Here is an 11,945-nt window from a genome sequence, read left to right as displayed (position 1 = left end):
ACCACTCCCCCTCTCCCCGGCCTCCCTCCCCCTCCCCCTCCCCCTTCTCCTCATCCTCCTCTTCCTCCTCCTTCTCCTGCGGCTGGTACTCTCCCAGCGTTTGGCCCAGTGGTGAGGAGTGCTGCCAGTACATCCTGTGGGCACTGGTGGCGGCCTACCTGCTCCTCTTCTTCACATCTTCCTTTCTGGTCTTTTTCACTGACCATCTCACCGCATGCCACTGCAGCCCTCATCAGACCCCCACACAGGGGCACGGCCCCCAGCACAGGTTGCCCCTGCCAAGCTTTGGCCCCACCGACTCCCAGTGTAAGTCCATTTCCCAGTCGTTAGGAAGAAACTGCAAGCCTCCCCTCCTTTTGATATCACTGAAGATATTCACAAGTGTAGCAAGAAGAAGTGTAAATTCTTGGCAAAATCCCTAAACTTATGCCTGAGCCGGCCAGGTCAAGCCGCACACTGGCTGCTCTTTGCTTGGGTCAGAGTTAAAGGCAGCGTAAAGATAAGATAAGTTAGGTTAGGGCCAGAGAATGGGAGCCCAGTAGATTTAAGATGGCACAGCCTGACACCCACTGCAGGCTCAGACTCAGAGCATCATTTAACATGAATACTGGGCTCGCAGAGGAATATCACCCAACTCTTGGCCCGTTTTACTGTTAAACCACATAGGCAGTGCTGGCATCAGTGATCAGACAGAAACACAGTATGTTGTCTGCTACAGGCAAAGAGCAAGAGTTAGTTTAATCATTTATAATCATTTATTATCATTTAACCATTTCAGTGAATGTACATTGATTCTGCCTGGGATTTAATCAAAATACAAAATTGTAGTGTGCTCAGAACAGTTTTGGTTCAGTAATATCCTTTGCTGCATCTTATGAGTATTACATCATTTTAAAGATACTTAACTTTTTGCTCAGGGAAAACTTTAAAAATGTCCTATGCTCTAAAAAAAATTGTTTAAGTTGGATAAAAAAATTGGACCAAACTGAACCCCACCTCAGCCGCTGTGTCTGAGTGCAGAGCTGCTGTCTTATAGCACCCCTCACAGGTCAGAAGCTGTCATGACACCCTCACTCTCGACTGTATTACAGTTGGTGGTTGCGGGCCCTTACTCATGAATTGTCTACTTGTGACCCTCTTTGGCAATAAGAATAATTTTTCCTTTACAGAATGTTGCATTTGAAGGAATTTAAGAGGCCTGTAATATTTAAAAAAAAAAAAAAAAAAAAAAAAAAGCTGTGGCTCTAAAGTAAGAAAAAATCTACATTTTTTTTTTGTCCATTGAACTTGCTACTTGGGATGATTTGTAATGTCTTATTGTGTGTGTTCTGTGCTTTAATGGAGTAGAAGCTTGGACTTTTTTCTGGAATCAAAGGTTTATTTTCCATGGATTGGTCGAATGAACTACAACTTTGCTTCATGTGATATGACAGTTGTTACATAGTATGTATTTTGCAGACTCCTAGCCGTCAAATCAAACCCATGTCATTTCTAGAAAAGCTGAATAAATTGATAAAGAAGAAGAGGGACTGCTCTGCACTCAGGCTGAGTATCAGATCTGTGACAAAGTATTGAATACTGTTCAGTACTGAAAGCTGGAATTAAATTTCTGGCTGTGTTTGTTACATGGTTAACTTGTTCCGTGATCACACACTTCTGGATTTAAATCAAAAAGTTAAAATTTAAGGCTTTTGAAGTTCTTGTGTTTAGACAAAAATGTTTTTGTATGAAAATCATGTTTGATAAACATTTTGTTTTTTGGTACTGATGAATAGTTTGTGTGGTCTGAAACCAACATTAATGCATTTTACTTAAATAAGATTGTAGAAAGAAGCCGCGCAAATACCTGAGAAACGTATTTTGTGTCACTTGTGTGTCATCATCTGATCCATCATCTCTTCCTGCAGTTACACTAAATGCTTCTGTGCTTTGTTTCTTTTGGCTCAACAGTCCTGCTGCTGTCGAGGATCAGTTTATCTGCTTAGTTTCCTTACTGTCGCGTGTGTGTGTATGTTTCTGTCCATTAGAGTGTGTGCACGCCAACCTTCTGTCTTTCTGTCCGTGCTCTAATAAGAGATCCCAGAGGAAAGACTATTATACAGCTGAGGCTGGCCTCTTCATACTGCTATAATGGACCTTAGAGGTTGTATTCTTTTCTTCTCACTTAGTGTCAGCTTCTTCTCTGTTTCCAGAGAGACAGAAGTGAAGTGCTCTGATAAAAAAGGATCTTCCACTTCTCCAATATTAACAGCAACAGCGAGGTCTTCATCTGCTTTAACATTATGTTAGCTAATGTTGGTTTCTGTACTATGACACATGTTTTGGGGTTTAAGTTGCTACTTGATATTTAATAGACTGCTACTAGTGTTGCTGTAATAAGATACAGTGGTGGAAGTACTCAAACACAACTATTTCTACCACAGAACAATACTCCTTCACAGATCCTGCATTTAAATGTTTTCTTCCTCCAAAGTAGAATTGTTCAGTCTTACATTACTGTTACATTAGATGAAATGTAACATGTCCCTGTTCCAGAGATTCCATATGCTGCTTTTGTTTCTGTTCAAAGGCTAATTGAAATATGACACAGTGATTGCTTTCACTAAAGTTGAATGAGGAAAGTGTGTGCACTCTCTCTAATATACAAAACTAAAAGGACATGTGGGATAAAGTGCATATGTAATAGAATACAACACATTTTTATCTGCCACACTGGCTACTATAAACTCTGCCAGTGCATCATAATTTGCAAAGAAACAAGTAATTAAAAACTGAAATGCATCCATAGCAAAGAGAATCAAAACTGAAGTACTAAAAAGCTGCTTGTAAATGTCTGCTCATGTTCAGTCATTATTATAATTCACTTTCCATCAACCTCTGTCACATGATTGTTCTCCGTAGATACCTGTGTACCTACATCCATGAGAAATAGTGACAGAAAGATGGCATTGAAAATTAATGAGGTCATCTCAGCTGTACAGGTTGTTGGTGGTCCACTGACAGAAAGAACTATTTAGTTGGCAAAGTTTTAGTCTGAAAAACAGTTAACTGTTCCCAGCAACCTCTAGAGCTGCTTCCTTTGACATCAGCAGGACAAATGCTTCTGTAACTACTGATTGGTTAGGGCAACGCGGAACAAAATAACCTCCGCAACCTGATACAAATCAGCAGCTGTGAACATGTCAGGCTGAATGAAGAGAAGCAAAATGGCAATTCATTTTAGTGTCTTGTACAGCTGCTTGTGTTACGTTGAAGATTTGACAAGTTTGGCCTCTTGAAAAACAGGAAAAAAAGTTTCTTGAAAAAATGTTTTTCAAAGAAGGGTAACGGAAAAAAAAACACATCAATCATTTTGGCATCGATACCGAAACACACTTATTGTATCAGTTTGACACTAGTACTAGTATAAAAAAAATCAACTACAGTATGGAAACTAAATGACTGGAAATGCAGTTAATGTAGTTTCTTCCTCCTCCTCGGCTCAGGTTAAAGGCCTCTTATTTACAGTATGAGAAGTCCAAAATCTAGCAGCTCTAGTGGTGGCAGCTCCTGATGTGCGTGAATGTCATATTATTGTACCGATTCCTAAAAGTTTGTATAAGGCCCATTTTTGGGCCCCAAAAGCAAACTGATATTGTCTCTGTAAACACAGCCAGTCCTCAGTGTGCTATTTGCAACATAAAGTCCACAGTTGGTGCTAAAGGACACTTTTAGATTAACATTATTTCAGCTGTGTCAGGCTTTTTAGGAAAACGGCCAATCAGAACAGGCTTTGTGGTTTTTATCTTGTCGGTATGTGTCCTATGTCTCTTCCTGCTTCTGTAAATGACTGATCCTGGGGCTACTGGTTTTTGTCTCGAACAAGTTTACGAGGGAGCATGTTTCGCCTTCCTGCAGTGAGTTTGTTGGTTTTATTGTCACTTGAGGGAATCAATGCACAGCAGCAACCGCAGACTGTGCGTGTTCAGTTAGCTGGGAACAGCAGTGTTGAAGGTAAAAACTGATTTACAGGTGTGTGTGGGTGTGTGGAAGCCTTTCACTCTTTGACTGACTCCACCTTGCTATCTCCAAACTAAATGTCATTAGTGGGTATATTTTAGTAAGCCACAACAGCTGCACTTAATCTCTCCATTGGTTGTTTCCTAGCTTACCTACTTAGCATGAAAGGTAATTTTGATGTTGTCACACAGTATGTTGTACCACGCTGACTAACTTCCTACCAGCCCTTCCTTCACTCACGTCTGTGTGACGGTGTATCTCTGTGGGTTCTTGACTCGGTCCCTGAGCGTCCTGATGTTGTGCTTTTGCGTGTGACGTTGTTCTCCTGTCCCACATTGGTTCATTTTATTGTGCTTCTTTTCACATTCATCAGGGTTCATGTGTCCAAAGCTAACCTAACAGTCCTTTGTTTCCCTTTGTGTCTGTCTCTCAGCTCGTAAGCAGGAGATCATTAAAGTCACTGAGCAGCTGATCGAGGCCATCAACAACGGCGACTTTGAGGCCTACACGTGAGTTCGGCTAGTTAAAGTGACTTGGGTCTCAAATATCAGACACAATTCCACCTGTAAAAGCAAATCATTGTCTTTCCGTGACTGTAATATGGCTGTCTGGTGTGCTATTTCAGGAAGATATGTGATCCTGGCCTCACGTCCTTTGAACCCGAGGCTTTGGGCAACTTGGTGGAGGGCACAGACTTCCACCGCTTCTACTTTGAGAATGGTAAAGAAGCAGACTCAGAAACACAGCATATAGTTTTGGGACTGGAATAAAAAGCATTCATTCTAAAGGGTATAGGATAATTTCAGTATTTTTAAACGGAAAAAGAGGAATTGCTAGCAAGACTTTATTTCCTAACGTTTCTCCAGCAACAAACTCTCTGACTCACCTTTTCGCTGTCGTCTTCCTGCAATCTCATGAGATTTTTCATTTCATCAATTGTCCTTGAGCGAGACTTCAGTTTCTTGTTAAAAAGGAAAGGTGTCACTGCCAGTCCCTCGTAGGGATCCTTTCAATGACAACACCTGTCTTTTTAACACTTTTTGTGGACAGTATTTTGAAGGGCACAATCGCCACGAAGGAATACATTGCAGCCACTGCAGCCAGTTCACGGCTGCCCGGCTGAAGCATCTACTGCACAGATTCCAAAACTTTTTGTACCTACTAGTCATTTTGACCCCAAAATATGTAATAATAGGGCCCAGGTTTAAAAATATATTAAACATAAATAAAGTAAAATATTATCTTTGAACCATGATCGTATTAGCAGAGTTATTTTTGTTGTGTGCTTTTAGCTGTTTATTATATTATTATGAAGTTATATAACCATCAATGTCTTTGTTATGACATCTTGACATTAACAGCATGGTACAATCATTACATGGAAATAGTTTGATAAGAGGTAAATAAAATTAAAAAAGGACAAACAGACAAATAAATGAGACTAAAAACATAGCCAGCGTTAGCATAAAAGTTTTTTAAACATAATGTAAACAAAACAATATTGTTTTATTACTTATTACCTGTTTACATTATGTTGTTAGGAGACAGGGAATAATGCTGCTCACAAATTTGAGTTTTTAGTTCAAACCCAAAGATTAAAAATGTACAAGCATAAAAACAGAAAAGCTGCATGTCCACCTTAGAGAAACTGGAATCAGAGGTTGTTTGACATTTTTGCCTGATGAATGATTTAACAGTTTTTTATCAAATTTGTTGGTGAGTAATTTTCTGTCGATGGACTAATCAGTCAACTAGTCATTTGGGCGCTACTTTAATTAGTCTCTGTATCATGTATTATTTTAAGCACAGTGTCCATAATTCTTCGCTTGCAACTCTGTCATCAGTCAAGGAAGTGCAGTGCTCTGGTTGGTAATTTTCTTTGTTGTTATTCTGGTTAAAATCAAAGTCATTGGAATAACGGAACAAAGAAAATCTACTTTCCATCCTTGTTCAATCTAACATCACTCCGCATGCTTTTAGTAGAACAGAATTTTGATGAGAGCAATGTAATGGCCATAATTAAACTGGATGGTTGAGCTAAAAAAAATAATACAAAATAAATGTAATATTAATAAATTTTTTTTTTCATTTCTGTCAGTAATATTATTATTACACTCACCAAAAGTCAACAATCCCTGCAACAAAGAAATGGCCCAAATGTTCCCCTGTGGGAATACTGGGGAGCTGATGTGAGGGGAAACTGTGGTAAATGTAGGGAATCAGTTACACCTCTCAGATCACTCTCTAAGCTGTCACTCAGACTTGCTCTTTAAAAGAGTTTTACAGTGTATGTCCATCCTCCATGTTCTTTTCCTCTGCAGCTCTGTCCAAGGGGAAGCAGCCCATCCACACTATCCTGCTCAACCCCCACGTCCACCTGATCGGGGACGAGGCCGCCTGCATTGCCTACATCCGCCTCACCCAGTACATCGACGGCAACGGCATACCTCGCACCATGCAGTCGGAGGAGACCCGCATCTGGCACCGCCGCGACAGCAAGTGGCAGAACATCCACTTCCACCGCTCCGGCTCACCCACCGTGCCCACCAAGTAAGATCACCTCAGGACAGTAGCTCTACTTTACACCAGTGGAATCTGTCCTGTTAAACCGCTGTATGGTCTTGTGGTCTGGGCCACCGTGCTGCAGCTCGTTTTCAGGGTCTTGGCAATCTTCTTATAGCCTAGGCCATCTTTATGTAGAGCAACCATTCTTTTTTTCAGATCCTCAGAGAGTTCTTTGCCATGAGGTGCAATGTTGAACTTCCAGTGAGCAGTATGAGGGAGTGTGAGACCAAATTGAACACAACTGCTCCCCATTCACACCTGAGACCTTGCAACACTAACGAGTCACATGACACTGGGGAGGAAAAATGGCTGATTAGGCCCAATTTTCACTTAAGGGTGTCCTCACTTTTGTTGCCAGCGGTTTAGACATTAATGGCTGTGTAATGTGTTATTTTGAGGGGACAGCAAATTTACACTCTTATACAAGCTGTACACTCACTACTTTACATTGTAGCAAAGTGTCATTTCTTCAGTGTCACATGAAAAGATGTGATCAAATATTTACAAAAATGTCAGGGCTGGACTCACTTTTGTGAGATACGACAGTTCTTGGTAATAATTATAATAACGCATTTTTTGTATAAGACTTTTCATACATAAAATGCAGCTCAAGGTGCTTTACATTTGGAGCATTGCAAACAAAAAGCAGAAGAAAAATTTGTAAGAACAAATAAATACAAGCACAACAAAAGCAAGAATAAGTCCATCTCTGTTAAAACCTCGTATAGCACCACAGAAGAAGAAAAGAAGCATCAAAGAGCTTAACATTTGAAGCATAACAACTGGGACAGAGTAGACAAGGCAGGAATATTAAGTGCAGGTGTAGAAATATAAGATGGGAGCGAGATAAATGCAGCAACTCAAGTATAATAAATTATAACACTGTAAAACAAGTTTTGATGAAATGCAAGATGAAAATGAGTTCAGTCAGTAATTAGCACCATAGTAGAAATTTTCTCAACTCGCTTTACAAAGCTTCACAGATCTCCATGAGCAAGCACTAACAACGGTACGATAAATAATTCTAACAAACATGGCGGCGGTATGCGTATAAAGTATATAGTATTAATAAATGGTAGGCTGTGAAACATCTGCAGGAAGTGTTCCACTGACGGTAATGTAAATGCACTGTAGAAACAGCAAAGTAAGTGGAAAAGAAGATTCAAAGAATGTGTTTTGTGTGAGCAGCAGCAGTACGGAGTATGAAATGTGCATTATACAGAATTTTAGCATGCGAGCCATTGTAGTAGCACAGGTAATTCCAATCCTTGATGATGTATTTTACCTGGCCTTTATTAGTAACCTGCCTGCGGCTGTTAAATCCTATTTAAAGGAGGCGTTGCCATGCAATCTCAATCTAGATGATGTTCTGGAATTTATCATTTCAATCACAATGTCATGTCTAGAAAAATGAAAATGCATGTCAAGGGCAAGGATTCATCTGGGTCTGGAGACGCTGTTGATTAGAATGAGGGCCGAATTGAGATAACGGGAACCCTTATTTCTACCAGGTGTAAATGTAAATGCCTGTGCTTTGGTTGTCTTTTATCAAGATAAGATGTTCAGATACAGATAGCAGTTTGAGACCATTATTTAAATGCAAAGTTTTATTTGAAAATGTACATATAACTGTTTAACCCTTAAACACATTATACACAGTCCACACAATGTCATGTATGTGACACAACAACATGACAAATTTAACTTGGAAAATAAAAAAGGTAGTTTGACTTTGAGTTGATCATTATTCATCATTAAATTGACAGTGAATCCCCTTGTTCTGGAGCTTTCGACCACGTCACACACTTTTCATCAGCAGATTAACAATCAAGTCCATGGTAACTGGGCAAACTCCAACCTGTCCCGATTCTGAACACCTCTAGTAGACAGTTCATTCTTGACCTTGGAAACAGCCGCTGATAAGTCAGTATTAACTCAAGGTCCACTTACATTTGCATTTCAATATCGCACACTCTTCAGTGATTGCACAAAATTAAATTATTAATAAAAATTGATTGCAGCCTTTGCTTCTACTGCATTCCATAAATTCCATCTTTTCATCTTTACCTAAAATGTCATTGCAGTGCTGTTAGATTAAACCCAACTAATGATCCCCAGTGGGGAAGAATAAGATATTCTTGTTTCTGATAAGTAATATCAAGCAAAAGGAAAGTATAAAATATTTTTGGACAAAATTACGTGATATGTCGTGAATATGTTGTTCTGTATATTTGCTGGAAGACTTTTTGTCCTGTAATGCATCCTAATGTGATTTGTGTTTCAGTTGAGAGGATGATCTCTGACTGCAAACAGCCTACAGCAGTCAGCTGAACAGACCCCGCCCACCAAGTGTCCGTCAGATCCCTCAGCCAATCCCTGCCCATGATAGCTAGAGCTCTGCCCTCTCAGTGTGTTGTTTACATATTGTCGCTGCTGGACAGAAGATTATTGTACATGTTGGGGAGAAGAAAAAAAAGGTAGAAGACCTTATTTCTTGACAATATCTTTTTGTAGTGAGAGTGTGTGTTGTTCATTCCAGGATATTACCATCTGCAGCATGTTTTATTACGCGGAGGTTTTTTAGATCAGTAGGTTTTAAATAGAAGTGGTTTTCAGAGCAGCCACTGGTTCCAGTTGGTTCATTTTTAATGGGTTGGTGAAATATGTGAAACTTGCAGTCATCATGTAGTTGCAGATCTTTTCTTTTGAATATTGCACATATTGAGGACTCATGAGTTGTTGTGATTTGTCTCCTCTTTTTTTTTTTTCGCCTTTGGCGCAATGACCAATATATCACATATCTGCTTTTTACTCATGTATCTTTTCAGAACTGCCATTTATTAAAGCTCAGGCTCAAGCTTGCTTTCTTCTGGTAATGTGTAGGTTTTGGTAATTGGTGTTAATTGCTCTCTCTTAACTTAATCTATTAGTATCCATATGAGCTGAGTTGGCTAATTTTACAAATCTGTTTTGCCCTTGGCACTAAGTTGTATTTTATGTTTACTCAGAATTTTAACTATGAATGTTTAAAAGGGAACTCAGTTGAAACGTGTTTAATTTTGTCTGTTTTGGACCTCTATCACGTGAGAAGAGTATCTTCACAGAATGGATCTCTGAAATACAGAGGAACGTATAATAATTCATTTATTCTTTAAGGCCATTCTTTAAAGCTTTTCAGTCAAATGATCTTTTCATACAGTATCAGTTGATCCGTTTTGTTGACATGTTATATCCTCATTATTATCGCTTTCCTTTAAATCTTTTAACCTTGATTGTCTTTATTGGTGAATCCTTCCTTTATCCTCTGTCCAGCTGGTGTAAGCCAATGTTAAAGCACCATCTTTTACACTGGACAAGACTAAAGTAGAATCATGATGTTGAGACTGTCAGGAATCTCAAGTCCAGCTGAAACGTTTGCTTCTGGAAGCACGATTCCCATTTATTTTTGTCATGGGGAATTGGATCATCAGCCAGAATTACTTAACAGTAAATCACTATTGTTCTTGACGTTCTAGTTCTTATGTCACTCTTTGTTATTTTGGTATCACTGTTAAATCAAAGGGAAAGAGGATTGTCATCACTTGCAGGTTCAGATTAGGAGGGATGGGAAAGATAATTCAGAATCAAAGCACTGGGTAAAGGAAGCAGTCACCTTCAGAGTCACAGGGTGTCCACTGATGGTTACATTTGTGTTTGTGAGATTTTGTCTTCAGAACACTGTTTCTGCAGTCTTTAATCACATTTGTCCCGCACACGACACATTTTGTTTTTGTCTCAAGATGCAGTGAAATTCCCGATGGGACACATCACATATATAATGTTGCCATGATGGGACAAGCCTGATGTATGTTTAAGAAATATCAAATAAAGTGTGATTTATGCCAAATGACTTGGTTTGTTTCATGATGTCTTCTTTTGCTACAATTAAAACAGGTCTCAAGCTACTGCAGCCAGTAGCCTTCTTTTATTTACTCTACATAAATTAAATTTGTCAAAATCAGCACTGCATTGCACACTTCTATTCTGATGATACCATCTTGGTGGCTTGCCTTTGGCTCGACTGTTAGCTGCTCTAAACTCCCAGGGGCAAAATATATTTTAAAAGAACCACACTACTGCAGTGCCATCACCTTTTCTAATACAGTTCAGCACTATGAATGCTTAGGAATATGATTAGATAGCTGATTGTCCTACAAAGCTTACTGTATGTTGAACTCCCAGCTCAAAAGCTCAAAAGTCAAATTGGATTCCTTCCCTGAAACTGAGCTTTTTTTCTCCCATCAAAACAGAAAACAAATCATATAATTTGGATTATAGAGATGCCATCTTTAAACCACTGGATGCTGTTCACCACCGTGCCATTCAGTTCATCACACATCACTGATTTTTATTTATTTATTTATTTTCCCCTGTAGAGGGAATCAGCATACCTGTGTTTACATTCAAAAAGGCCTCACTATCGAAGCGCTTGATATAATTAATATCCTTGAGTTCAAAGTAAACAACTTTGACACCAGATTACAGGATAGATCAGCTTCAAAAGTCCTCATACCAGCTCTGAACTGGGGAGGACTGGTGTTTGGAATAAGCACCTCAGCAGCGGTGGAAAGTTACTTAGCACTTCCTTGAGTATTTCTGTAATGCTACTTTAAAGGTCTACTCCACTACATTTCAGAGGGAAAGATCGTACGTTTTACTTCACCAAATTATTCTGACAGACACAGCTACTGTTTTTACTTTAATTTCCCAGATGACATCCTCCACCTGTGTTTTAAGGTACTATCCCAGCTACGTTTTTAGAAGACTGTATGTCCTTTTTTATTTTACTGATTATTAACGTCTCTGATTTTATTAACAGTGGCACGTGTTCTGACAGGAACCAGGAAAAGAGATCACATTTCTCCTGTTTTAGCTTCTTTGCATTGGCTTCCAGTAAAATCCAGAATAGAATTTTAAATCATTCTTCTTACCTACAAAGTTCTTAATGGTCAGGCACCATCTTATCTTAAAGAGCTCATAGTACCTTACTACCCCACCAGAGCACTGCGCTCCCAGAATGCAGGGTTACTTGTGGTTCCTAGAGTCTCCAAAAGTAGACTAGGAGCCAGAGCGTTCAGCTATCAAGCTCCTCTCCTGTGGAACCAGGTTCCAGTTTGGGTTCAGGAGGCAGACACCATCTCCACATTTAAGAGTAGGCTTAAGACTTTCCTCTTTGATAAAGCTTATAGTTAGGGCTGGCTCAGGTAGTCCTGAACCATCCCTTAGTTATGCTGCTATAGGCCTAGACTGCCGGGGGATTTCCCATGATGCACTGAGCTCCTCTCTCCTCTACTTTCTCTCCCTCTGTATGCAACCTCATCCCATTATTGCATGTTACTAAC

General features: G+C 39.5%; 1 protein-coding gene across 5 annotated transcripts in view; it reads left to right on the top strand.

Annotated features, from left to right (window-relative positions):
* The window catches only part of camk2d1 (calcium/calmodulin-dependent protein kinase (CaM kinase) II delta 1), a 105,463-nt gene extending 95,010 nt beyond the window's left edge, over positions 1-10,453 (top strand). For all 5 annotated transcript variants that reach the window (XM_046063775.1, XM_046063772.1, XM_046063773.1 and 2 more), the window contains exons 15-18: positions 4,433-4,508; positions 4,625-4,719; positions 6,321-6,549; positions 8,849-10,453. In XM_046063775.1, the coding sequence (XP_045919731.1) occupies positions 4,433-4,508; positions 4,625-4,719; positions 6,321-6,549; positions 8,849-8,852 (404 nt within the window). In that variant the 3' untranslated portion in view covers positions 8,853-10,453. The remainder of the gene's footprint in view (positions 1-4,432; positions 4,509-4,624; positions 4,720-6,320; positions 6,550-8,848) is intronic.
* Positions 10,454-11,945: the final 1,492 nt, after the last annotated feature.

This window comes from Micropterus dolomieu, linkage group LG12 (genome assembly GCF_021292245.1).
Source record: "Micropterus dolomieu isolate WLL.071019.BEF.003 ecotype Adirondacks linkage group LG12, ASM2129224v1, whole genome shotgun sequence".
NCBI lineage: Eukaryota > Metazoa > Chordata > Actinopteri > Centrarchiformes > Centrarchidae > Micropterus > Micropterus dolomieu.
This window is presented reverse-complemented; position numbering and strand designations above follow the sequence as displayed.